General features: G+C 39.6%; 2 protein-coding genes across 38 annotated transcripts in view; one reads left to right on the plus strand and one right to left on the minus strand.

The window, feature by feature from the left end:
- Positions 1–863: 863 nt before the first annotated feature.
- Positions 864–3,604, plus strand: LOC100728772 (ubiquinol-cytochrome c reductase complex assembly factor 5). The gene is made up of 2 exons (XM_003479977.5): positions 864–1,155; positions 3,501–3,604. The coding sequence occupies exons 1-2, from the start codon at positions 1,005–1,007 to the stop codon at positions 3,590–3,592; spliced, it is 243 nt and encodes an 80-aa protein (XP_003480025.1). The 5' UTR covers positions 864–1,004; the 3' UTR covers positions 3,593–3,604.
- Positions 3,605–7,640: 4,036 nt separating this feature from the next.
- Pbrm1 (polybromo 1) overlaps positions 7,641–27,834 on the minus strand; it is a 132,674-nt gene continuing 112,480 nt past the window's right edge. For 20 of the 37 annotated variants that reach the window (XM_063257221.1, XM_013143857.3, XM_013143855.3 and 17 more), the window contains 7 exons: positions 23,072–23,282; positions 22,223–22,424; positions 18,379–18,543; positions 14,861–15,016; positions 12,102–12,172; positions 11,773–11,989; positions 7,641–10,576 (listed from right to left, as the gene is read on the minus strand). In XM_063257221.1, the coding sequence (XP_063113291.1) occupies positions 10,404–10,576; positions 11,773–11,989; positions 12,102–12,172; positions 14,861–15,016; positions 18,379–18,543; positions 22,223–22,424; positions 23,072–23,282 (1,195 nt within the window). In that variant the 3' untranslated portion in view covers positions 7,641–10,403. The remainder of the gene's footprint in view (positions 10,577–11,772; positions 11,990–12,101; positions 12,173–14,860; positions 15,017–18,378; positions 18,544–22,222; positions 22,425–23,071; positions 23,283–27,834) is intronic. The other 17 variants (XM_063257234.1, XM_063257233.1, XM_023561752.2 and 14 more) reach the window with 3 other exon arrangements.

Below are 27,834 nucleotides of genomic sequence, written 5' to 3' on the forward strand. Positions count from 1 at the left end.
TCCACAAAACCATCTTACTGGTTTTCCGCCATCATTTGAGTGTCTTACGTTATCTAATAGTTGTCTCCCGTCTCAAAGCTATTCCTCTGGTTATTTTTTTCCTCTGGGTATTTTCAGCGAGGGCAGTGATACAGCATGAAAGGGTAAAATAAAGTGAAGACTGGGATCAGAGTGCCATTCCCAACTTCTCCGTTAAGGAACACACGTGTAGAACGAGGGCTCAGGACCTCCTCATTACTAGTATTACGTGCAGCTAATGTTAACTGATGAGTTACTCTGCTGCTGGCCCTGTGTTCAGTGCTTTTTATTATTTCACTAAATCGTCACAGTATCAGAGAAAGACCCTGAGCCGCACACCAGTTGAGTAACCGTGGTGTCGTCTTTGCAATACTGTGAAGACGATGCACTCAAAACATCCACACGTGTCTCATTGATTTTAGGGTTATCACAAAATGCTTACTTAGAATTTCCTTGCGATTTATCTTTAGATCGGCTTTGAACAAAGCATATCAAATTCTGTTGTTTTGGAAGTCTCAGCATCAGTCACGTTCCGGAATAAAAGCAAGGAGTTGGATAATTGCATCTGAGAGTATGGTGGAGAGTGCATGTTTACTGCCTAATAGAGGGTCGCTATTTCTGTCAGGCTACTAGGAAAAAAATATGGCGGTGGCAGAGTAGGCAGCGCGGCAGCCAACCTGAGCCTAGGCCTACTCGGTGGATATAGTGCAGTGGGGCCGGCCGCGCCACGTAGGAAGCTCCGCCCCCTGGAACAACCTCACGGAGCATGCGCCATCCAACAGTACTCTAATTGGCGGATCGGCACGCCTCGACGCACATTCTGATTGGTGGTGCCAGGTCGGGAGGTCACCTTCCACCCCGCCCCCCAGTTTCGCGGCTGTCTAGCAGTTGCAGGCGTGTTGCGCTGGTCGGGTGGGCTTGATTGCACCCAGGCATTGTAGCTACGCGTGAGTTCGCTGTATTTGTCTTCAGAGCCACAGTCGAACATGTTCTTCAGGGCCCAAGTGAGGCGATTTCTTCAGAGGGTTCCCGGGAAACAGCGACTTGGCGTCTACAGGTTCCTGCCCTTCTTTGTTGTCCTGGGAGGAACAATGGAGTGGATCATGATTAAAGTACGCGTGGGCCAGGAGACTTTCTGTAAGTGGGGGTGCAGCAGCCTCCGTTTCCCTTCAGGACGGCACGAGGCGGCAGGGATCACTTGTTTAGGGGTTATTACATTGTAGACTGTTCAGCCCTCTAAGCGCCGAACTGAGTTCTCACCCTTGTTGGAAGGACAAGTGCGGTTCCACTCCCTGGCAGCTTTAGGGCAACACCGGCTGGAGGCGCAGCACTTTTTTGTCTACCTCGTACATTGACGTCCAGCTTTATGTCCTTTTCTGCAATTTTGAGGGGAGAGCATATTCCTCGTCAAGCCACCTTTCCTCCTGTCAAGCCTGCCTTTTGCCCTTGCTGGTTATATTGTTTGGGCCTAAGGACAGGATTGCTCACAGCAACAGAATGAGGGTGGATCTCGAGGATTCATGGAAATCTCTATTGGCCTATTCTCTCACAACTCTAGCCCAAACTTTGGAAGGGGCTGGTCTGGTAGGTTAGCTAATTACCATTGTCTTTACAGGGCACCAGGCCTTTAGCCTGGAGTCAGGAGCTCAACATTGAAAAGAAAGCCTACTATTCATTTGTAGGCCACTTCTCTGTTTAAGGAAGAGTTCTCCAAGCACTAAATTATTTCTGCTTTGTCTCTCTCCAGAAACATTATCACTTGTGAATTGGCAACTTTCATGTGTAGTGTTTCCTCCATACATTCATCCATTATTTAATGAGAACCCATGAGAGATTCTGATGGACAAAGCAGAGGGTCTTACACTCTGGCAGAACTAATGGGAAGGCCAGATCCTAAAAGTTATCTTCAGGGGTTGTAGATCAGTAGTAGACTGAAAAGCAAGCAAGCAAACAAAACCATTAGTGCTTTAGGTTGAAGTGCAAGAATAACTAAGTTCTCGGTGGGCAGGTACCATGTTAGATGGGCTCTCAAGACCGTCAGCTAGGGAGTTTCTGAGGAATTGTTTTCATGGCAATGGCAAGAGAAGGCCTGGACACCTTGAGTATATGCTGTTTGACTGAAGCAGATGAAGGGTGAAATAGCTACGAAGATGCCTAGGCAGAGCCACAAAAGCACTAACATACATATTCCTTGGGCTATTTTCTTAGAAACACATATTATAGCCAAGGATCGAAAGGTTGAGAAGTGGCTCTTTGTGGAGAGATTTGTATGGACACACAGGTTGAGGTGGTGGCCTGGTCTAGGCTAGAGAAGAGATACCAGGAAATGCATGAAGCTGAGACAGTCTAGGATAAGTGCTGACAAAGTGTGGCAATTGAGTGCGCTGAAAAGATATAGAAGATAGAGAGGCTTCTGGGGGATAGCTGGGGCAAAGGTGGTACTTCTTTTGCTGGTACAAGACACAGGCTGGGTAATCCTGGCTTTCAGTAGAATGGGCTCAGCTGTAGACACACAGATCTGAGGCCCAGGAGGCACATCGGGCCAGAAATCTGGCTTGGTGGACCAATCACAGGTGAATTGTGATGTGTGTGTCAAACCTTAGTATGTTGAGGTTGACTGTAAATGGCCAGAGAAGCAAGGAGGGATACCAGGTTATCACAGAAGACAGGTGGTTAAAGAAGTATGACTATGTGAAGGAAAAATAATCCCCAGTCACAGAGACTGGAGGTATACAACTGCTGATCACAAGCAGAGAGTAGAGAGAGGCTGGACACCTAGACCCTTGAGAAGGTGCATGGGGCCAGTGCCTGATAGGATAACCTGCCCTTGGAAGTTAGTTGGAAGAGTACTTTGTTAACACAGGACAAGAAGAGCCTTTGAGGGGCCCATTTTTCTCCTTTTCCTTTGCTGTACAGTACTGAGGATTGAACTCAGGGCCTTTACACTTAGCTACATTAACAGCCTTTTTTTGAGTGGTTCTCACTGCTAAATTGTCCAGGCTGGACTCAAGGTTTAGATCCTCCTACTCCCAGAGTGCTGGGATTGTAGATGAGTGCTGCCTTGCCCAGATAGAGGGCAGGTTTTTTTTTTTTGTTACCAGTACCAGGGATTGAACTTACTACCGCCTGCTTACAAGGCAGGTGCTTATGCCCCAGGGCTAAATCCCCAGCCCCAAAGGGCAGTTTTTAGTTAAGGATGATTTCAGAGAGCAGACTAGAAACTCATAGGAGAAGTAAGTGAGGGAATTGTTAAAAGACCAAGGTATACCAGGACCTGATCCTCTCTTTGAAGGTCATGATATCTACCCTGTCATTTAAGTCTAGAACTCCATGAATATAGCCCTCATTTGTTTTGTTTTGAAGTTTATTTTGGCATTGAGTTAAACAATGTTGAGATTCAGAAAAAGATGACAAGTTTACTGGTTGAATTACTCAGATTTTTAGTGTCTTAAAAATCTAAGAAAAATTTTTGTTTGATACAGATGATGTCTACCGTAGAAAAGCCTCAGAAAGGCAGTATCAGAGAAGGCTGGAAGATGCATCAGAAACTGAACTTCAGCAGTCAATAAAGTGAACATGAATTTTACTACTGGTTCTAGCTCCTTTAAAAATGTACTCATTAGCACTCATTCCACACAGCTTGTCCTGTAGCAGCTGTATACTATTCTAAGAACTGCTTTTACAAAGCATTTCCATAGTTCTGCAGTCTCTGAAGAGTTCTTGTCACTATTGGACAGTATTTTTATAGAAGGCGATTTTCTCCTTAAAATATGCATCTAATGGCTGTAGTCCATGAATAAATCTAGTCCATGAAAGATTTAACAATTGAAAGATCAACTGGGATGCTTTTCACAACAGTCTAATTATTGTAAGGCCCTTTTTCTCCCATCCTGGACCTTAGGCATGCTAGGAAAGTGGTCAAGCAGTGAGCTACAAACCCAGCCAAAGCACCTCCCCCTGCCCTTTTGAGACAAGGTCTAGCTATGTAGTTCAAAGCTGTCCTAAAACTCCTGGTAATCCTCCTGTCTCAGCCTCCCAAGTGCAAGTGCTGGGATTACAGGTGTGGTCACATGCCTGGCACCTTTGTTTTTGGTTCTGAGGACTGAACTCACAATTTGTTCCTTGCCAGGCAGGCACTTTTACTGATGAGCTAAATCTCCAACCCTTTTGTTTTTTTCACTCTTTTAAACAAATAATGCTTTTTTGTCTTTATTTTTTTTGAGACAGGGTCCTGCTATATAGTTCAGGCTGGCCTCAGATTTACTAGTCTAGCTTGGCTGTGAACGCCTGGTGATTCTCCTGCCTTTGCCTCTCAATGGCTGGGATTACAGGCATACCTCACCATGCCTGGTGATAAATTTTTTTTTTTTTTTTTTTTTTTACAGAATTCAGGTTAAATAATGGATGTCAAAGATCTCCAGTGCAGTATCGCCTAAACTAGAATAATTATGCAATTACATTTGTCTGCTACCAGCTTGTCTACTTTTTACTACAGTGGTGGGAATTCCTAAATGACTAGTATGCATTACTCATGGTAGTTAGTACTCTTGTGAACTCCCTGGCACAGGAAGGCAGGTCCATGACTCACACCCCTTTATAATCAAAATACTGCACTTAAAACCATAAAGAGAATTTACCTAAGAAAGCAACCATAGACTCGAGACAGGCAAGAGGTCCAGAGAGATCTGCCAATCTGACCAGCTGTATATTTGGGGTACCACTGGAAAAAGCAAAGGCATTTTTTATGTATATTCAAATCTTTTCAAATAAGAAAATGTCCACTTTCTACAGAAAGTTCTGAAAGTTCCTAGCTGTTAGGAAAGAATAAACAAGGTGGTGGTGAAGACTACAGAACAGCTTTAATTTTCTTTGCCACAAACGTCTCTTTAAAGTTTTTCTAGTTTTTTTTCTTCCTAATCTAAGTTCACCCTAGTACCAGTTTTGTGTAAATTAAGAACAAGGGACTTGGAGCTCATCAAAGTACTTCCTACAGCAAGATCAGCATCTATTGGGAGGTGTCCTGTGTGTGACCACTTGGAGTACCAGTGAGCACCACGTGCTGCATCATTTGGTCCACTGTGTTGTCTAGTTGTAAACATAACCTTAGATATAGTGATTAGACTGTTGTCTAAGAAATTACAGCAGGAGGAGGTGGGAGATTACAAATTCAAATTTTAAATCATGCCTGGGCAACTCAGCAAGACCCTGTCTCAGAATTAAAAATATTAAAAAGGACTGGGATGTGAGTGCTCCTGGGTTCTCAGGACTGGGGAAGAAAAGTGGTACAATTCTCAATGATATGGCCACATTTGTTATGTTCTCTCCCAGTTTTAGAAGCTGAAGTATATTTGATACACAATACATGTAAAACACTTTTTGTAAAAAATAGTAGTAAATGCCAATAAAACTGTTAGCTAACTTCTTTTTCTGTCGTTCCTTTCCTGGCATAATTCTTTTCCCCAGAATCAATCACTAGCCTGAATTCTGTGTTACCCTTCTCTATGGTTTTCCTTACTGTTTTTCTCTTCAGAATGCCAATTTTTGTTTTATTTTTTTGATGGTCTCATTATGTACTTCAGGCTGACTTTCGACCCACTATGTAACCCAGGCTGGTGTCAAACTCAACGACCATCCTTCTGCCTCAGCTTCCTGAGTGCTCAGATTCTGGGGATACTACCACAACCAGCTCAGAATACTAATAATAAACTTTTGAAAATATAGCACAATGTCTGACTTTAAGGTAGGCAGACTATAGCAAAGCGGTTATTTTCTGTAAGACACATTTTCAGAGCCTTTTTGGATACAATGAGGAAGAACTCATTTTTTTTTTAAACTTTTTTTTTTTTAATCGGTACCAGGGATCGAACTCACAACAGCCTGCTTGCAAGGCAGGTTCTTATGCTGCTGAGCTAAATCCCCAGCCCCTGAACTCATTTTTGTTAAGGTGCAAAGTTGTTACTTTGCTGCATTCTGTATTTTTTTTGAAGTGTCATACTAGGCAAACACTGTACTGCAGCTATCCCAGTCTTCCCTCAAATCTTTTAATCTCCTGGACATGGTGTCAGATACCTGTAATCCCAGCACATTCGGAGTCTGAGGCAGGATTGCCATACATTGAGGGAAGGCAGGTGTACATGGTGAGCTCAAAGCCAGGTTAGGTTACATAGTTCGACTCTGTCTCAAAAACAAAGCAAAACAAAAATGCCAAAACCAAAAAACTTTTTACTTTATTAGTAATATATAACTACCTTATGTATTATATATACATTGAAACTACTGGTGGAAATTTAAAACGAAGAAATTTATAGTGCTGCTATATGCTGAAAGTGGAATGGCAGTGCCCCCTACTGAGCTGTAAGACCAAAACAGTTTTAATAAATTCAACTTCAAAAGCTCTAGCATGAAAATCTAATTAGTACTTATTGATAGAAATCCACCACCACTATCTGTGATACAGGGCTTTGGAGTTTCACTTTATCATCTGAATTGATCTGGGAAGTACCTAAATTTGATACATAGTAAATAATAAAAAAGGGTTATTTTTGTCCATCTAGCAGTTTCATCTTTGGAAGTTTTTTATTTTTTTTTAATCAGTACCAGGGATCAAACTCAGGATCACGGGCTTGTAAGGCAGCCTGCTTATGCCACTGAGCTAAATCCCCAGCCTGGAAGTGTTTTGTTTTGTTTTTGGTACCCAGGATGGAACTCATGACCTTGCACTTGCCAGGCAAGCACCTGTGCCACCCTGGTCCCATCTTGGACTTTTCACCTAGACCCCTGATTGATTCCAGTAAAGCAGTATCAGGGTTTAGACTGCACATGCATATAAAATTTGAAATTTCTTACCACATTTATGTGTAATCCTTAAGATACACCAAAACAGGAAAGGGATAGTCAATCAATTGCTCAGAACTGAACTTTCATACTACTGACATAGCATAGTTCCAAACTAAACAGTGTCATACTTAGCAGTAATGTCTGCTCATAGAGCTCAGCTAGGACATCAGTGACCATTAAAAAAAATACTCACTAGCACAGATGCACTACAGCCCCACACACTCAGAAGAACGGCAAAGGGATTAGAAGACAGTGGTTAACTTTACTAACATTTCTTAGTCAAAAGCATGGTCATGTTTTAAGAATTTACAAACATGTTAAACACAACTGGGCGACCTCTGTCTCTTCTGGCTATAGACAAACTATTTGAAGTGCAATATTCTACTTTCTGACAGGGAATACAAGCTTACTTTCTGTCCTCAATACATTGCTCTTCAATTTTAATGTTGACCTGCATTTCTGTCTACTCTGCCCATCCTCAGCACGTTAGTCTGCCAGCCTTGGAGGGGTGCTAGGGGACACTTAAGGCTGCAGGCTGACTACACATACTTTTTTGGACTCATGAAGCCTGAGCCCAAATGAGGGATTAGCACACTGACTTTTTTTTTTTTTTTTGGTACTGGGGAATCGAACTCACAACTTTGTGGTTGCCAGGTAGGCGCTTATACTAACTTTTAATCTGTTCCTGATAGCATGAAATCAGGGCTTGCTATATATATAAATCAGGAGTGTTTCTCTTTAATCTGCTTGAAACTAATAGAACAACCAAACGGGGCTAATCCAAATCACTTTGCAAACTCCATTTTTATTTTGATTAAAAAGCTTTAGAGGAACAAACATATGATACATACATGTTATAAGGACTAGTAACCACTGAAACTTCAGATGATGATATAATACAGAAATTAGAATAGACCAAGTTTTAATCATGTCTGAAATACTCAAACTGAAAAATCAATACCATTAGAGGACTTTACACAAGTTAAGTGTCCTCCCTCAATTCCTCATAGGAAAGGGAGGGTGGGTTAAAACAAATAATTAAAAGCCTTTAAAATTAGTTGGCTAACATTCTATCTTAAACTTATAGATCTCCACCATATAAACAGAATTCTCCATAGGAACTTACATTTTGAAAATAGGCTATTACACTTTCCAAGCCACATTACTATACTTCCTGAAACTCTTAGCGGGGAAAAAAAAGAGATACATAGCTTGCTTGTACTTTTAAAAAGTTAGAAGTTTTTTCTTTTTTTTTTTTTTTGGAAAATGGTTGACTTCAAATTTTAAATCCTAAATATTAACTGATGTTCCCTAAGTTAATGTACAGAAAGACATGATTCTAAAATAAATAAATTTTTTTTTCCTTAACTTAATTAGGGCCTGCCTAGCGGTACCCTGAGCCATCTCTACACTGCCTTACAGAGCTCCTGGCTGGCTCTTGGGTTCCACAGCACCCAAGGGATGGGGAAAAAGCCTGGAGGAAGAGTACTCTGGCTTCCAGTGCCTCTGTGGCCCATGATAAAGAGTTTTTAAACAAGTCTTATCCAGCCCTTAAAAAGGGATATACAATGAATGCATGAAATAAATAAATAATTTAACCAAAATTACGCTTCAGGTTCTTTGGTGTAATTCAAGGATGTCTATAAAGAAAAGAATCTGATTGCATCACACAGTTCATGATGATTTAATGATCCAAATAACCAGACTTGAAGATTTTTCTGGTTCAGTTTAAGAATAAGGTATTGATATACTACTGTAATATGTTTCAAAATTCAAAATTATTGAAAATACTTGATGCAAACTGATATCCAGTGGGGTTGACTAATGGCAGTTAAGTTATAAGGGCCTCTTGTATGTATGTTTTTTGAGACAGGGTCTTGCTATGTATTCTGGGCTGGCTGTGAACTCATGATGTAGCCCAGGCTAGCCTTGAACTTGTGATCCTCTTGCCATGGCCTTCTGAATGCTGTGGTTAGAGATATGTGCCACCATGCCTGGTTAAGGGCCTCCTATATTCAAACATTTAGATATAAGAGATATATTTTTACTCTATACTCCTTTGCCCTCATGATTTATTAAGTATTGGTAATTAAGCATCTGGGTATTGATTCATAGATTGAAAGGAAAAAAGTATCCTCTGAAAGTCACTCACAAACTGGTGCTCCACCACAAATGTAACCATTGTTATAATAAAGTAGGTTTCAAAAACATGCTGCCAAATGAAATAATGTTTTGTATTTATAGTTTCCTACCATTTGAGCAGCACATTACCTCTAAATGTTTACCCTAGGACCATATAAGAAAGAGGGTCACTGAAACCTAGTAGTTAGGATCTGTAATGGTCTTTTTAGTGAGCATTTCCTTACATTATGATTCCCTTTTCCTGTAATTCAAAAGCACAAGTTAAATTTAAAAATATAGTTTAGAAAGTAATAGATTTCTGGTTGAGAATTACAACCCTGAAACAAAAAGAATTCCCCCAACTGATAAGGAGATAAAGAATATGAAACATTTGCATATGTAGGCATTGTACCCTTTCACAGTTAGGTGCATGACAGTTCATATCCAATTACTGTACTCCCTTCTGTAGATAAGGTTGTGTTATATTTAAAAATAAGTCATCCCCATGTAGATCTTAATGCTTTTCTTCAAGATGAACTTCAATGTTTTCCAATGTAACTTTTAAATTCTCAAGCCACCTAACATATATAGGCATAATTTGTGAATTTATTATAAACAGATCGAAAGTACCCTTAAACTTACCTTCCAAGACTAACTATAACTCTGGGCTGTGTACATGTTCTGCAAAAATCAATGACACTACTGATGTCTAACTCAACACAACAAAACTGCTGTTTTCCTCCAGGTATCTGGGAATTATACTAGCTGCAGATGAATGCATAGTACTGACTATGGATTTCTACAGAGACCCTCTGAGTTAAAAGAGCAAATGTTTGTCAAACATCTATAATCTAAATAACAACTAGCAGTTGACTTTACCTGTAAGGAACAGCCTTTTCAGAAAGTGGCTTAAGATATTCAGGCACACAAAACATACATATACACACTCCCCCTCTCTAAGTTGTAAACTAGAACAAACTTCACATTTCATTGTCAACTTAAACTAATTTGTAAACTGTTAAGTTTTTTTTTTCATTTTGTTTGTTTTATAGAAAAAAAAGCAACCCCTCCCCAAACAAAACAAAAAACAAAATTCCCAAGCCAAGACAAAATCGTTGATGGTTTCAGTTCCATGGCAACAAGTAAAAAGATAAAACTCCAAGTCTGCATATACAACCAATTATGAAAATGGTTTTAAACAAAGGAAACATATGCAAAAAAATTGTTGTGTATTTGAGAAAGTCAACTTAATATAACAAAACCAAATTGAAATAGCTTATTAAAAGTGTCCTTATATAAAAATGGCCTTGTGATGTACAGTAAAACGCAATAAAAATTATCCTTTGTTCCTTCCCCCCACCCCAGTAACTAAAATGGCTACTGTTCCACAACTCTTTATGTTGTATAAAAGAAACATAATGATGTGATTAAACGTTTTCTAAGTTGTATGCTTGGCGAATGTTGAGGGTATCTCGAAGCATCAAATCTCGCAAGCGCCAGAGGGCATCTGCCATGGTGGTGTGGGCTCCTTTACTTTTGAGCCAGTGGGAGGGTAGACGACTCTCCTGTTCTTTTGATAAATGGACATCACGTCTTCGAGCTGAAAATTAAAGTGCAAATAAACACGAATTGGAACGTTAAGATGACAAAATGTCCTTCAGTTCTAAGGGCCAATAGATTAAGCCATAAAATATTTTACATTATTATTATTATTTGGTACTGGGGACTGAATTCAAGTCCTTCATACTGAAGTACAGCACCAGCCCCTTTAAAGGTTTATAACCTTTTAAGACAGGGTCTTGCCACGTTGTTAAAGTACTCACACTGGGCTCAACTTTATAATCTTCCTGCCTCAGTCTTCTGGAGTGCTGGAATTACAGAAGTGAGCCACCATGCCCCAGATTAATACCATATTATGAATTTTTAACAAGCAGATTTCTTTTCTTTCCATGGTACTGGGTATTGAACCCATGGAGTGCTGAGATACATTACCCTACCTTTTATTATTTTATTTTGAGACAGGGTCTCAGTTTGTGATTCTCTTGCCTCAGCCTCCTGAGTAGCTGGGATTGCATACATGTGCTACCTCAAGCAAATTTCTTACATCATTTCATTAGGTACTAAGAAATCTGATCATTAACAATTTATTATAGGTGCCACTGATATTTAATAATTACTTAATTGCTAACAAACCAGCCTAAAAACAAATATGTGAAGGGGAAAACATACACTCTTAAATTATCAAATTTGGGGGGCTGGGGATTTAGCTCAGGGGCATAAGCGCCTGCCTTGCAAGCAGGCAGTCGTGAGTTCGATCCCTGGTACCGATAAAAAGGAAAAGGACAAAAAAAAAAAAAAATTATCAAATTTGGTTTAGAAATAAATAAATAGAAGCTTCTAAATTTCTCTACAGATTCTAGATAACTCACTCTAGTACATACTAAAAATATACATTAAATCTACTGATCCAAATAACTAACTTGATAATCTGATAAAAGTATACTTTTCAATTTTTTCACCTTTTAAAAATAAATTTAACATCTAACATGAATACATAACTTTCTGAAAAATTTAAAAACTACTCCAAAAAAATGTTTATGAAAAAACTAAACTTTGAAATTTGACTAAAAATTCCATTTTTAAGTATGTGATGTTAATATTCTAAGAAGTTCCAAACCATTCAATGAAACATACAGTTTATTTTACTGGTATATGCAAAAGGCATGTTTTTTTTGACAGGAGCCAACAGCAGGAAAGGACTGGAAAGAAGAATGTATTATTTAGAAGGATTCTTACCTGCCAGGGTTTGGTCCCATTTGCTAATGCTATTGGACTCCGCACTGAGTCCCTCAATGTATTTCAGGTAGGCCTCTGAGTGGAGAAGCCGTTGTGTTTTCGGTGGGGGAGCCACAAACATAGGTGTTGTTGGCTGCTGTATGACAGGGGGGCCAGCTGGATGTGGGCCAGGATATGGAGGTGGTGCCTGCTGCCCCGGAGGCCCCAAAACTCCCACCTGAAAAAGCATGGGACCATGTGGTCAGGCCAAGAAGATACTCTACATATTCTAAAAAGCAAGGTGACTAGAATTGTATTGAGTCTGTGGAAAATCAAACTGGGTGGCTCACCTGTTGTCCATATGGACTTCCACCTGGTGCTGGAGACCCTACCATAGGGGCCACTCCTTGATTCATCACACCTATAATTCAGAATGCAATGGCACAATTAGAAGTTCTGGTTGAGATGACTGAAAAACTTGTTTGATGAGAAATGATGCCATTTATAATGCCAATCTATACATCTCTGCCCTTGAGTGTGATAACCATAAGCACCCAAAACAAGATTCAAATAGAGAATTTGTGTGTGTGTGTGTGTGTGTGTGTGTGTGTGTGTACGTACTTAAACCACTATGCTAATAGAACTTGTCAAATATGGCCATTCTCTAAAAATGATTTGAACATTGTATAAAATTGTAATCTTTCCCTAGGTGAGCTATAGTCAGAATACATCTGTTTTCAAGGTACTTTTCTTCTGACAACACATTCAGCAATTGGAACCTGCTCTAAATTTCAACAGAAATAGCACTGGGATCAGGCTCAGCAGTAAGCAATGTGCTAAAACAGCACAGACACAATGGAAGAGGTTGTGAAAGTGTAATTAACTGAGTTTGTGGAAGTTAGAAGCACTGCCTTGCTGTTCTTTGAGGGCCATCACGGGATACTATAATACTGCCACTTCCATCCTATAGACTAGAACTTTGAAAATCCATGATGTGGGAGTGGAGTTACCTGTTGTTATTCCTTTAGAAGCAAAATGACTTCTGAAGGAACAGAAAGACTTCATGACCTATTATATTTATACTGTTTCTTTGCAAATAATTTAGTAAACTTCATTTAGTCAGCGCTCATGAGCAACTGTTTTCTTGCAAGTACTAGAAGATAGTAAGATGTCTGAAATTTAGTATCTCAGGCTACTTTTATCTCAAGCCATCCATTTGCTGTTTGGATAAAACATAGAAATAGGGAAGGGACCCAGTTCATTAAAAACAAAACCACAAGTAAAACCACATCCAGCTGTTCTTTAAAGCTTAAACAAAACCTTCTGGCTATGCTGTGTGATCATGAAAAACTAACTTCACAGTCTACAGATCTCTACATTAAAAATGCTGGTATGTTGATCAGGCAGAATTCTAAGGTTCAGAGATGTTAAATGCCACCTACAGAAGAGGCGTTCTCTCTCTTGTTAGAGAAAAAAATAAGTAAAAATAAGCTTGTTTTAAAACAGGGATGTTTACATTTCAAGTGCACAGAAGTATACCTAGATCATCACAGTAGGATCCTAATGATTATTGGTGAATGAATGGAGGTGGTGGCAGTTAAGCTTCTGTTCCAACAATACATTACTAAACCCTTGACCCTTCTCCTAGGACACTCATCCACTCCACCCACCCTAGACTTCACACATGGAGGCTCCCCTAAGCTTCCTGTTATTGCTTTGTAAGGCAATACAAACAAGCAAACCTCTCTGCTTCCTGTTTATATATGTGCTCAGCCTGATCAGATATGTGAGTGTACATACCAAGAGGGTTCTTCCTTGTTTATGACCAAAGTGCTGTGCTTCCTTCAAATGCAACTTAGTATCAGAAGAAGGGGGAAAGAAGGATAGCTATGCCCCAACACCCACCAAAAGACACTTGCTATCACGAAGCACTGGAGTAGGACAGGGCTCCCATTGAGGACTATATGCATCTAGAAGGTATCAACTCCAACTCTGTCTTACAGACCAGAGAAATACCCTATGTCAAGCAAGAGGGCAGAGAATTAGGTCCAAGTCCACTGGTCACACAGGAACATCTATTTTATGACTGATTCCTGGTGCCACAGCAATTTACCTACCACACCACTATTTCCAAAATGAAATACCCACTTCTATGACCATTTCCTCCTTTTAAAACATTTGGGATAAGCAAATCTGACAAGATTCCAACCACATTTTATGTGGGTTGGGCCCTTGGTTGATATTTTAGTACTGGAGCAAATAGTATTCCAAGTCATCTGAGGGCATATTCCCTCAAACTAGATAATTAAGTCAGTTCATTTGCATATGATAGCAATTAATATGGGAATTTAGGATTTTCTTTGAAATAATTTTCAATTTGTTAATTCATTATAAAGTCAAACTAGCTATTTCTGGGCCTCATTTATATACAATATTGCTATGTAAAAGAAGTTCTAGGCTTCTGTTGACAAAATAACATCTATGCTAGTATAGTGGGCTAGATGGTTCTTTAAAATGTGATGTCAGGCTTCTTAAGGGGCTCAGATACAGAAAACTAATTCAGTGCAAATCAATTTCCTTCTTCCTTTTTGTTCCCAGGAGGACAGTTTTACATTAGTGATTCCACAATCCCATTAGAGAAGGGCTGTTTGATGATGAGGATGTACAGCACAGATTCTAGAGAGAAGACTCTGTGAGATAAAGAATTACACTCAATGGAAAAATGCACTCAAGAGCAGAGTACTATTGTGTATGACTCTGGGCTACAATTTGGGAAACTTCATTTACTGATAGGAGGCATGACCCTTAGGTTGGCTGGCTCTTTGAACACATGTCATACTATTTAATTATATAGTATGCCTCTTGCCTCTCTCTTGATCTGCTGAGTCTGGCCTCTGCCATGTATCCTGTGTTGCTGCCATAGTCAGGACACAAGTACTGGGCCACTTGCTCAAAGTACAGGACAGGCCCTGCTGCTGATAGCTCTGGGATTCTCAGTGAGGGAACCCCAGCCACAATTGGCAGCAGTTACCTCCTAGAACCACTGGCTGAGGGAGTAAAAAAGAACACGAAGGTGAGATTAATGAGTGAATGAGGATGAAGTTCTTACCCTGTGGTGGGATGCCCGGGAGGCCAGGTACACCTGGCGGAAGATGGTGGGGTGGAGGCCCCCCAGGGTGAAGTGGCTGCATGCTGCCCATGCTAACAAGGCCATCAACTGGGCCCTGCAAAGGTGGAAGGCCTGGCGGATAGCCACCCATCATGCCTTGAAGGACACAACAAATTTCAGACATGCATCATTAACATGCAACATGAGCTAATCACAACCCCCCACATGCACTACCCATGAATAAAGCACCCTTAGTATTGCATGATATAACTGTAATTAGTGAAATTATTTTGTTGTAATAATGAACAAAATAAAAAGTTACAAACATGAAACCAAACATTTCTGGAAGAATTAGTACTTAGTACATTATTGTTGTAGTTATTTTTGCCAGGATAAATGTGCTACATTTTCCACTTAAATAATAATAAAGTGGAGTTCTAATAACAGCTTTCCCACTTTCAAAGAACTGCCTCAAACTGTTCAAGCAGAGCAATCAGTTCTATGGACTGCAACTCTAATTGAACAGCATATACCCTTATCCACTCTGCCCACACTCATATGCCTATCATGGGTACAATGAGGGGAAATCAAAATGGAGGGAAATGAGGTGCACAGTCCTGATCACAAAACAACAAAGCATGGCTCTCCAGCTTTGGTCAAGGATTTTTTCAAGTCTAGTTCATCATCTACTCCACCCTTTGATCCCCTCACTGCTAGTAAGAATGGATAGTGTCAAGGTTTAAGCTGTGGAACAGCTAAGAGCCATCACACGGAATAATGATTCATCTTTAGATTTCAAAATATGTGGAAGATAAAATCTACGTCTTCCCAATTCAACCAAAGCACTGGTCACTCAGAAACCGCTATTTAGAACTTAAGAAGAGCTGGAGAATCAGGCTCTGCTGACATGAGAAAATGCCAATTTTCATCACTGTCACCAAGCTCACAAATGTCCTCACGCAAACCTTCAGTTAACAGGGAGCATTTTAATCAAGGTATAGAATTTCTATAAACAGAGGCTTTTAATCCTTTATTATCAAAGCATACCTTCAAACAACAAGTATCTTCTGTTGGCTAAGGAAAAGCTTCAGCAAACGAGTATTTTTTGGCAAAAGGATTGAAAATAAAATAATTTCGAAATGTCAAAGACTCACCTATGGAAAGCGTTTTAAAATCACATGGCACTTTTTTTTTTTTAAACAAGAAAAACACTTTTTTTTGGATTTGTAATGATTACAAAGCTCCCCCGAAGCATAGTCACTTTTGGTCAAAGCTATGGGACTAGTGCCAAACTTCATTTTTATAGTGTATTCTTTGTACAGGGACTCTGGGAAACTCCAGATTCTGAGAATTTCACTCTGACATTTCCTGAAGACTTATTTTAAAAGTATTTTTAAAAGTTTAATTTTAAAGCTATAATATTATTGAAAATTCTGATTTTGACTCACACTGCTTCCTTTAGTCTTAACTAAACTGAGAAACAGTTACACAAACTGATAAAACGAATGTGAAATCTCTTTATACATGAAATAGAATGGACTTCATTTTTTAGCAATGAGAATTCTGAGAATAAAACTACTTTTTTGGTACTGCTAATCAAATTCAGGACCTTGCACTTGCCAGGCAGGTGCTTATACCGCTGAGCTATATCCCTGGCCCAATAAAACTACTTTTGAAAAGACACCGTAATCTTAAACATGAGGAAATCCAATGCTGCTAAACTGCCTTTTAACCACACCAGCAGCTATAGTTTTTAGGGCTAAGTAGATGAGTAATTTAAAAGATGTTAGGAGGCTTTGCTTTCAATGACAAAAGCCCATCTGAACTCAGCCTTCATGGGCTGTGGCTGAAGATTAAATATTAAGCACTGACACTTGTCTTCATTAAACTGTACTTTGGCATTTATTATCCCAGTCACATGTGTTCAAATGAGCTTCAACGCTTGTAAGCAAAGCTGGTCTCAGATACCAATAAGGCAAGACTTGGGTGGTAAGCAATCTGTAAATTCATAGAAAATCATCCTTTTGGCTGCAGAGTTCCTTCTGTGGACCAAAGACTGGTTACTGTTGAGAATGCCTGCCTTTCACTCCCATGACCCAGAGGTCTGGGCAGCACACCCTTAATAATGGAGCAGTGGCTTTCTAAGGGGTCCAATTCCTCACCCACAGAACTCTAGGATGTTATTCCCCAACAGGGAGCTAAAATGCTGCAGCTGCTGTTTTTCAAAAATGTTTTTAGCTGTTTGTATTCATTTTGTTAATATGTCCCTGGGTTTTGTAGTCATGGGCACAGTGCCACAATATCACACATCAAATAGAACAAAACAAGATGTCAATGAGGGAATTCTAACTTTCAAAGTCCCCATGTTCAAGGCCTGATTTCTAAAAACTTCTGGAACCGCATTAACCAAAATGGGCCATGGAATAGAGCAGGTGATTATGAGATTTGTTAGATCAACATCAGTTACATTGAGAGTACTGAAAAGCCATGATTCTGATGTGCTTTGGTGAGTGCAACTGCTGAGTTCAGAGACAGTGCATTTGAGAACTTGCCATCACAAAAGTTAGGAGCAACAATGGAAAAGTTAACCTATGCTATCTGTTTTTCCTTAAAAAGCAAAAACAAAAAGAGCATCCCAATGAACCTGACTTGAACAACACTGTCTTGGACTCCGTGAGAAAAAGGTCAAAGTCAGACTGGCTTAAGAAGAAACAGGTGGCTTGCACTGACCTCTACAGTCTTGGAGAGGTCACAAAGGAGAGGCCTGAAGTAGTTCTGCAGGCTTCTCATTGGAGACAAGTCAGACAAGGATATTTGATAAAAAAAAAAAAAAAAAGTCAAATTTGCTATGGCTACCAGAATCAGAGACAACACACACAAGCAAACCACATTCATCATTTTCTTTCTTTCTTCATTTAAATATGTGACTGGGATACTAACAGAAAATGCAGTTTAATGTAATTAAATAGAAAAGCATTACAGAGTGGGCACAATGCATTTAATAAGGACTTTGTATTCTATTTATCAGTCATGCACATTGGTGACCAAGAAAGGATTTACAATTCATTGTCAAAAATCCTTTTAAATGGTCTGTCTGTTAAGGATGGCTGCAGCAGAACAAGACAAACTGAATACTGGCAAGAAACAAAATCAATATCACCTAAAGACTGATTTTGTGTTTTTTCTTAGGAATTCCTCTAGAATAGAATTCAGCACCTATTTATGTTTTCTGCTGTAGCAGTCTATCAAGAGCAGTCTGGGGTGAGAACATCACCAGACCATGCCCATAGCCAGGGAAGAGATGGTCCCTATCAATTCCCAGGGTTGGGTCCAGGGCCCATTTCTGGGTTAGAAGGGCGGCATTGCCTGCATGGGAAAGGCAATAGACAACATGGATGATTTCAAACTTTGAATCTGTCATGACAAAAGGCTACAGATTGTGGCCTACTCCTCTTGGAGAAAAAAAAAATGAAGGATTTCTTAAAGTGGAAAAAAATGGTCTTATCTCCTGTTTTTACCTGCAACAGGTGTCAACTGCTGATTGAGCATCCCCATTGGTGTTGGTGGTGGCACCACCCCCATGAGAGCCCCCACAGGGGTGCCTGCTCGGGGAGAAGCACTCGGTTGCTGTTGCTGTGCTGCTCGCTCTCTCTCCTGCTGCTCAGCAACTTTAGCTGCCCGCTCTGTAAAGGCATTTCAGATTTTCAATTCTGTTTTTAACCCAGGAATTCAAAATACCATCCATTGCATTCAACAGGACTAGTAAAAACACAGGCAACAGTTCTGTCTCAATGGAAAGAACAGTAGATGACTAGTCTCAACACAGGAGGAGTCGGGCCGATTTCACTTGATAACCTAGAATCCAGCTTTCCTATCCCATCTTGAGAACTGGTCTGCAAAGATTTCAAGAATGTTAAGACTGCAACACACATTCAGAAAGCACAGGTTTTATTTAAACACATCACCAGCGTAACCACCGTGGTTAATCTCACGAGGCACCCTGAAGATGAGAAGCACTACCATTATTCTAGTATTAATAGCAATACAGATTATTTATAATTTCAACATGAAGCAATTCCATGGCCCATTATTATTTTTGGCACAATTGTTACTTACTATATTTTCCTGATTCCTTGTACCCAATTTTACTAACATTTTGAGGACTCTAATAATTAAAGTCATAGGTTTAGCAGCTGAAGAAAATTAACTCTGTAAGGGAAAAGTAGCTTACTACCTCTTCCACAAGACTTTAGGGAAAGTAAATGGATAATTTCTGTGTTCTAATAAAGCAAGGAGATAATGTTTACTAAATCCCAAAATACATGATACTCTAGGTTACAAGCATCGGAAGCAGGGAATTGACTTACACATGTGTGTAGCTATGTTTCAAAGAACCAGGTTTCCTGAAGCTGAGCAGTTCCAAACTAACCATAAATCATCCTAATTAGCAAGACTTCCAGAATCCAATCTTATTTCATCCAATACACAAGAGGAGCACTTTCTTGTGGCCCTTCTGGGTTGTTACCTGCTATCCCTTTCACTCTCTTGAGCTACTATTCTGCATCTCCAGAGCCACAGCCCCAACAATCCCATTTCAAGCCCACTGGAACTTTATTTCAGGGGGACTGTATTTCCAAAGTTCTCACTACACATGGTTTACTTAACTTCACCATTTATAAATAGGAAATTTTCCCTCATCTTCAGATGGGCAAATGGAGTTTGGGAGACAGGTAGTGTCTTGCCCAAAGATGTGGAGAAAACCAGCAACCTATGATCCAGAATTTTGATATCACTCTCCAACTGGAACACATTAACCCTCCAACATGAAATTCAAAAGGCTACCATAAGTTGAGTAGGGGAAAAATAGCTAGAGGTCACACGTCTTTATAGAGAACCAAGAGACAACAGCTTCAATCCTCCTTTAGGGTAAGAATGTAAAAGTCAATCAAGTTAAAAGACCCTTGGCTGTGATGAAGCTGCCAACAAAGACTCCATCACTAACATAGTTTCACTTTACAGACCCTTAGTAAACTGTGTACAATGAGAATGAGGGACAAAGGCCATTTGAACATCTTCAGCAAGCAGTAAAAAAAAATCATTGATGATTTTTACACACATTAAATTTTGGTATTTTCACTACACAAACAGTAAAATGAGAGAGAGAGAGAGAGAGAGAGAGAGAGAGAGAGAGAGAGAGAGAGAGAAAGAGAGAGAAAGAGAAAGGGAGAAATGGAAGAAAAAAAAAAAAAAAACCCCAACATAAAAGCTCCGGCCTGTGCTGTTGGCTCTCTCTGGGAGCCCAGTTGGGCTGTCCTAGAAAGCAGAAGTATTAAAATTAAGTGAGCCAAACTCCTAACTTTGGGTTTTGAATTTAATGGACAACCCCACCAAATGTTCAGAGTTGAGTCTCAGCCAAATATTTGACAATTCACCCTCACTAGATTCCTCCTGAAGTTCAGATTCCCTGTTGGGAAAACTTCTTGTAAGCCACCATCTCTCCCTCCCTGCTCCAGCATTTCTGCCTTGTATTATTATCTCTAGATTTCTCTCTCCTGTTCACACCCTAAATAACTAGCTGTTCAGTACTGGCTTTGCCTCAGAAAAGGCTTTAATCACTTACCAGTCCAATTATTTAAATACAGGATGACCAAAAATTGTATTTTTTCATTAATTTTTATACGATATTGTAACTAGAAATACAAAAATGACAATTTTATCAAATTTATTCAATATAAGAAATCAGCAGTTGAAATGATACCTGCTTGAGCAAAAGTGCTCTGGATAGTAGGTCAAAGAATGTAAAGAATGTTCTGCAAACTGCCTGGGTGATGCTGGTGTAAACTGTTAAGTGGTTAACCCTGTTAGCTTGCAACTGAGTGCTATATTTCATCTTAATTTGCATAAAGATGAGAAATATCAAAATTCCCCCAAAATTCTAGGTTCTCAGGGAACTGATAAGGATTTCTGAAAGAATGTTCTATAATATAGTTCTATAGGATATTAGCATATATTACAGAAATACATGGTTGAATTTCAGAAAACGTCAGATAATAAGAAACAGGTTACTTATTGTAGGTCTTAAAGACTTTAACATGAAAATATGCCCTGTAAGTTTTTTTTAGTTTTTTTTAAGTCTCTAATGTATGCACTGAGGGTTTTAAAGACAAGAATGCAGAATTCTTCTTAAACTGACTTTGTGACAAAGTGATTTGTGGTTGATTACCTGGCAGAAGAGCCTCAGGAAAGCCTGTCAGATTATTTTATAATAATCATTTATAACAAATGAAACTTTAAAAAAATAATGGGTGTTTTTGGAGACTGTATAAACTAATAAAGAAGGGCATTCTTTTTTTTTTTTTGTCTTTTTCGTTTTTAACGGTACCAGGGATCGAACTCACGACTGCCTGCTTGCAAAGCAGGTGCTTATGCCGCTGAGCTAAATCCCCAGCCCCTACGGCATTCTTAATAATTGTGTTTGCTGGAAAATAATGGATTTGGACCTAGCCAAGATTAATGACTGACCACTGTAAAAAAAGATGGCTCTAAATTGGGAAAATGAATCAATATGTAAAATTTCCAAGGAAAAAATATAGCTCAAAGAGCAAAAGTCCTTCCTAATCTAATGTTTACTACTCATTTTTGTATTAAAGCCATGCCTGCTATTAGCAAGAATAACAGCAGCAACAAAAACAAAAAAACCTCAGAAATTCCCAAGTATTTGTTCCTCAATGGTTAAGAACAACCAAATCCTTGAATAACAGCTCATGGCCTGAAGTGATTTAATTATAGGGTAAAAGGCAGTTGAGCTTTATCAAAGAGAGCCTTAAGTGTCTTAACAGTAGCTACAAATACAAATATAGCACCGTCAGGACTGGCCTAGAGAACCAGGCACTTCAGTTAACCTTAGACTACAGTTAAACAGAGGGCTCTGTAAGAGCCATAATAGAAGATTAACAATTTTAAAAGGCCCCTTTCAAATGAATTCTAATGAAAATTATATTTTAGAACATTGTGCGATCATTCCCTATCTCAACACATGTGTACTTACAGGGTCAAAGAAAAAGGAAAATCACAGTTTTCAATCGCTTTTGTTTGAGGAATTTGGGCGCGGGGTGGGGGTATGTGTGGTGGAGAGGACACACAAGGTCAGGATCTGAGGCCAAGCATTAGGGCAGCTCTCTGTTCAGTCAGAACAAGGCTGTCACCTCAACTGCAGTTGATTACCATCTGGAACAGTTCCCAACATGAAGTTCGTGTGCACACAGCAAGACTGAGAAGAATAAACCCTATCTATGCACATGCATCCCTTAAAAACCTCTCTTGCTTAGAAAGCTGAGAAAGTTGTGCTTAGCCTTTATTTACCTTCATATTCTGCCTTCTTGGCTGTCTCAAGGTTTCTCCATTCTGTCCCCACCAGTCGGCTGAGCTCCCCAAAAGAGTAGTCTGGGTGCTGGGCTTTAATCACAGCTCTCATCTCACTGCTGAACAGGATGTAGCCACTCATGTTGATTTTCCTTTTAGAGCCTTCCTTCTTTGCACTGCCTTTAGCAGATTTTGGGGTAGACTGTAACACAGAAAGGTCTTATAGTGCATCAGAATGTTTTATTTGGTTAGCTGCTGAGTTTCTGAAAGTCAGGAGCATAAGATTCAATAGTAACTGTTTTATAAACACATTCCATTTGCAGCTGGCCATTTCTCAGTCAAAACACACCTTTTTCTGGCCTCTTACCAGAGAAAGTAAGTACCACAGAATTCATAATGGCAATCGGTAATAGTGACCTCATAATAAAAGTCTTGAGAAAATTCTAAATGAGAAAAAAACTGCCAGTAGGTATCACCTCAACCAAAGAACAAGGTCCTAAGGAAGAAGAAATTAAAATGATATAGGCAATGAAAGCCAGAGTAATAAAAAGGGTGATGGTACTCCTTGTTGCTTTTCTTCAAGGGAAAGTGAGGAAAGAATTTTAACAAACTTGAAATTAAGCAAAGTCTCTATGACAATCAAAAAAAGTTAAGCTATAAATCATTATAGCTTAATGATAACTATAAATTATATAATTCAAAACAAGTAAGTAATAAGTTAAAGGCACTGACATGAAAAACATCCCTTTTTCCTGCAGAATTCTGGGCAAAAATTCACTCATGGGTGGGGGACACATCTGCATACCAAAGCTGAGAGCACAACAAGTAACAGGAACATGTCACCTTCACCTGTGGGGGTGTATAGGGCATGAGGTCCAGCTCACTGGCTAGGGGAGTCTGAAGCTGAGGTAGAGAAGGAGGTTCAATGACCTCACTATCTTCTTCTCCCATCTCTTCAACATCATCATCTCCACCTTCTAATTCAGCAAATTTAGCTTCTAGCAATTGGATCTTCTTTTCCAGCAAAGGCGAAGGCTCCTTTTGAGGAATGATTGGCTTTCTGAAAGAAATGATATTACAAAAATGCTCAGTAACACCTCTCCAGGACTGGTCAAAAAGCAGTGCTTTTCTGCCTTTTATATCTAGAAATCACTTCCTGCAATCTGCAGTGTACATTCTAAGGAGAGTAAGGGAATTTAAATGAAGTTCCTTCTCCACTCTGCATTTTGTTTCCCTTCAGCATTAGGCAGCAGCAGAACAGACCAACTGACCAACTTGACTGTGGACAAAGCCAACATATGGTGAGAAAGGATATGACTGAAGGGGGTGGAGTTAGGCAGCGAAAGGGAGAAACAACAACTAAGCCAGCAGCGCTAACCAAAAGAAAAGCCGGTGGTTATTGTAAATTGCTGAAACAATGTGGGTTGTATTCCAAAAGTGACTCCTTCCACGTGGTAGGCTGGAGAAGCAATCCAGTGCAGTACCTACCATATTTGAGAGTAAAAAGCCTTGGGGTTAACTGTTTAAGACTGAACCACAGAACAAGTGCAAAATGACTTGTTTAAGGTTTCCAGAATTATCCTATTACAGCAACTGGATGAGACAGCCACAAGAGACAATCATGGTGGATCCTAGACATACGACTCCCTAAAAAGTTTAAGCTCAGGGTGCGGGATGCAGCTCAGTGGCACAGCCCCATGCCTGGCAAGTACAAGGTCCTGAGTTCGAGTCCCAGTACCATAAATAAATAAATACTTAAGCTCAGACTGAGAATGGCATGGGACCCTGCCCTGTGTGGTGGTAGACTTGGTATGTTGGCTTTCAGAGGTGGTGGGGTCTGAAAGTGCTAGCACTAAGTGAAGTAGTCTGCCTGAACCCCATCTGCACTGATTATATCCACATTCACTTATCCAGGACATGCCTTGGCTTGGATGACTGCCACAATGTAGGGTATAAGGGCAGGGGCTTCTGCAACAGGCTAACCACCTCAAAAAACCATAAAACTTGGTGCAAAAAACTGTGATTTGCTGAATTTTAAGCCTATACATCCTGGAAAGAAACCACTTATTCAAAAATACAGAGAAATTATTTTTGGACTCATTTTTTTTTCCCACAGGTTTTTTTTGATGTTTGGGTTTTCTTTATTTTTGGTTACTTTTTAATTTATTTTTTTGGTACCAGGGATTGAATTTACAAACCTCGCACCTGCCAGGCAGGCTCTTACTCTGCTGAGCTAAATCTGGGGCCCTTTTCTGTTATTTTTACCTAATTGTGTTAATTTCCTTTTATTCTTTTAAAAAGACTTCTTGGGGCTGGGGATTTAGCTCAGCGGCATAAGCGCCTGCCTTGCAAGCAGGCAGTCCTGAGTTCGATCCCTGGTACTAATAAAAAGGAAAAAGACAAAAAAAAAAAAAAAATTAAAAGACTTTTTATCTCACTTTTCTCTTTTATCCCTCCTAGCCCCCAAGGCACCAGTGCTGTTCTCAGCAGGAGCTCAGCACCACAGCTGTCATCCTCCACTGCTGAAAGTAGTAGAGGAGATAAGCTAGGAGACAAGAATCGTGAGTTAGGACAAGAAATTTTACAGGTCCTGGAACATATGGGGACATCTAGAGACACCCAAAAGTTTACATCACACTTCACTTCAAGGACTTTGTCATTGAGATGCAACACTGGCAGAGAACTCTGACCATAAATGTTTATTAAAATCTTCCTGTGCCTGCTAATGTACCCTGCCTTCTCTTGAGCCTTATTAAAGGGGCCCACTTTTGTTTGTTCCCTGTATCCTTTTGCTGTCTGCCTGCACTCAGGTATTAACCCACATGCCTTGCTGCTTCCAAAAAAACTTGTGAGTGTTCTCTGCCTCCTTTGTTCACATGCCCGTTTGTTAGATTATCACCATCCATTATGTAATTACTCAAATTTTGTTCATTCTCTCATTCCCTACCTCCTCTGTCTTTACTGAAAAACCATTAACATTTATTAATCTTAAGTTAACTCTGTTATTACTTTTGAGGTTTTTTTCTGTTGTTAATTTAAATAATTGGTTTGTCTTAGTACTGATACAACTGTAGATGTTTTTATGGTATATCAATATCCAGCTTGCTTTTGATACTCCTAGTACTGATTGTGGTGCTGCTATTGTCAGGGTGGTAAACTTAGGACCTCATGCTTGCCAGGCAAGTGCTACATCACTGAGCTAAATCCCTAGCCTAGTTGTTGCTATTAAGAGGTCTTCTTTGTATGCCAATATCTAGATTGCCTTGAGTCAAACAATACTAAACTGCGTTCCCACTCCCAAAGAACTGCATGCTGAGTCAATTACACAGTATCCATCTGATATAACAAGTAGGGTAGCAAAACTGGCTGGGGAAATAAGTGGGACCAGTCAATTACAAGATCCTAGGACAGCATCAAATAATTCTCAGGACCCAGTATATGGAACTTTTTCTTTTGGGCATAAAATGTGGACAGTATAAAGAGACAAGACACCCTGAGAAGCCCGGTATTATGACTCTTCAGAGTAGCCTATTCTGCATCTCCTAGATGTAGGATGTATTTTTAAATTCCTTTTACCCTTTCCTCTCTTTGTTTAGCCCAAATTTGCTCTGTAGAGCTAGATCTTCCCTTATCCCTCCACTCCTCTGTTTCCAAATCAAACTTTTAGTATCATTTTTTGGCTTGTCTTGTCCAATTCTTTGTCTAAGGCAAGAAGGACTGGGAACTGTTAACTGGTGAGCCATTTCTAAAGGAACTACCTGTAACAATCCTCTCCCAAATTAGCAGAGGTGGCTAAATCTTGGGACAGAGGCAAATGTCTATAATTAGCCAAACCTACAGAGCATCACTGAAAAGCAGATATCAACTGTTATGGATTATATCTAGATATCCCCCCAAAGCCTCATGGGTGGGGCTTATTGGAGGTGGTGTGTGCTAGGATGTGTGCTGCTGGGATCAAGAATGTGAGACAGGATTGATTCATGGTGCAATGGTAGGATTAAGAATGTGAGGAGAAGGGTGGGTAGTACGGATAGAGGATAGAGGTAGTACAGAAAGAAGGCTCGTTGCCTATCACTTTCTGCCTGCCCTGTTTTCCTGTGGACTGTTTCTCCTCTGCCATGCCACCCTGCCTTGGAGCCACCTGATTATGGACTGATACCTCTACAAAGTGTGAGTTGAAATAAACCTTTCCTCCTTTAACTTTGGGTGTCAGGTATTTTGTCTCAGCAATGAGAAAAGTAACTCAAAAAGCAATCCAGATACTGGTGTACAGAGAAAACCACTTAATAGCAACAGTTAGGCTAGGGATTTAGCTCAGTGGCACACCAACTAAAGCAGTTTCCATTGTAGCAACAAAGTCTCTCCACTGTAATCAATCTGGAAAATGCAGTTTGTATGTGCATGAGTGTACACACACACACACACACACACACACACACACACAAAAGAGACTACAAGGCAACAAAATGCCCCCAAACTCCCAAATTTTCCCAAAGCTGATTCAGAAGGCATTAAAAGAGAAGAAGTCAAAAGTCACACATCTAAATTTTTCTTCTTCACACAGGGTTGTGCTATGTAGTCCAGGAAGACCTCGAACTCACTATATAGCCCAAGCTAGCCTCCTGCCTCAGCTTTCTGACTGCTGGGATTATAGGCATGTGCCACCATGTCTGCTAACAACTGAATTACTTGAAATTGTAAGAGAGATGAAAAAAAATAGATCGATAAGGTGCCTGGAGAGTTCAAAGAAGGTATAACTAAACAAATAATGGAATTAATAAATAATCAACAAATTTATAGAAGATACTAATATAGCTGAACTAAATAGGAATGACCAATTTAGCAAAGAATTAAGAGTCTATAAAATGTTACCAAACAAGTCCAGAAGATTTCTACTAAAATATGGGCAGCAGAAACAACCAGTATGACAACAGAGTAGCAGAACTAGAAAACAGGGCTGATGTTGGCAACCAGTTACTCTGAGACACCTTAAAGACAACAAGAGAACATAAAAAATGCATTCAATAGCTGCTACCTGACACTAAGATTTATAGGAATTAGTGAAACATTTGAAGATAGAACAAATAGCATAAAAATCCTGTTCAGCGAAACCACATCAGAAAACTTTTCAAATAAGGGAAAGGAATTTAACACACAAATAATTAAGGAATATGGAACCCCAAAAAGCCACAATAAGAAAAGAACCTCTCTAGAACACTTCATAGTCAAAATTCTAGAAGTCTAACATGAGGAAAGAATCTTAAAAGCTGAGAATACATCTTACCATTTCAATGAATCACCTATTAGAATTACAGCAGACTCTCCACACAAACCTTCAAAGTTGGAAGGCTTAGAGCAAAGTGTTCCAACCCCTGTAAGAAAACAACTTTCCAGAATGATATATCCTACAAAATTATCTTCAAAATTGATGGAGAGGCCACTGTGCTCTTTCACGGTGGTCCTCATGCTGTAGTATATTTCTTTTTCAACTTTGGCCCAAACTTGCTCTGCAGGGCCTGTTTCTTTTCCTACCCTTTAATAAAACTTTGCTACTATGAAAAAGTGTTTCTGATGGAGAAATAAGATAGTTTCATGACAAATTTGTGTTTTGC

The sequence above is a fragment of the Cavia porcellus genome, unplaced genomic scaffold, assembly GCF_034190915.1.
Source record: "Cavia porcellus strain 051 isolate PalLab524CR breed Dunkin Hartley unplaced genomic scaffold, mCavPor4.1 scaffold_10, whole genome shotgun sequence".
In the NCBI taxonomy this organism is placed as follows: Eukaryota; Metazoa; Chordata; class Mammalia; order Rodentia; family Caviidae; genus Cavia; species Cavia porcellus.

Bases quoted from the DNA above. Each gene is read 5' to 3' on its own strand.
- LOC100728772 (XM_003479977.5), top strand. From the start codon at position 1,005: ATGTTCTTCAGGGCCCAAGTGAGGCGATTTCTTCAGAGGGTTCCCGGG. The intron at 1,156-3,500 runs GTAAGTGGGGGT...TGTTTGATACAG, and splicing joins CGTGGGCCAGGAGACTTTCT to ATGATGTCTACCGTAGAAAA.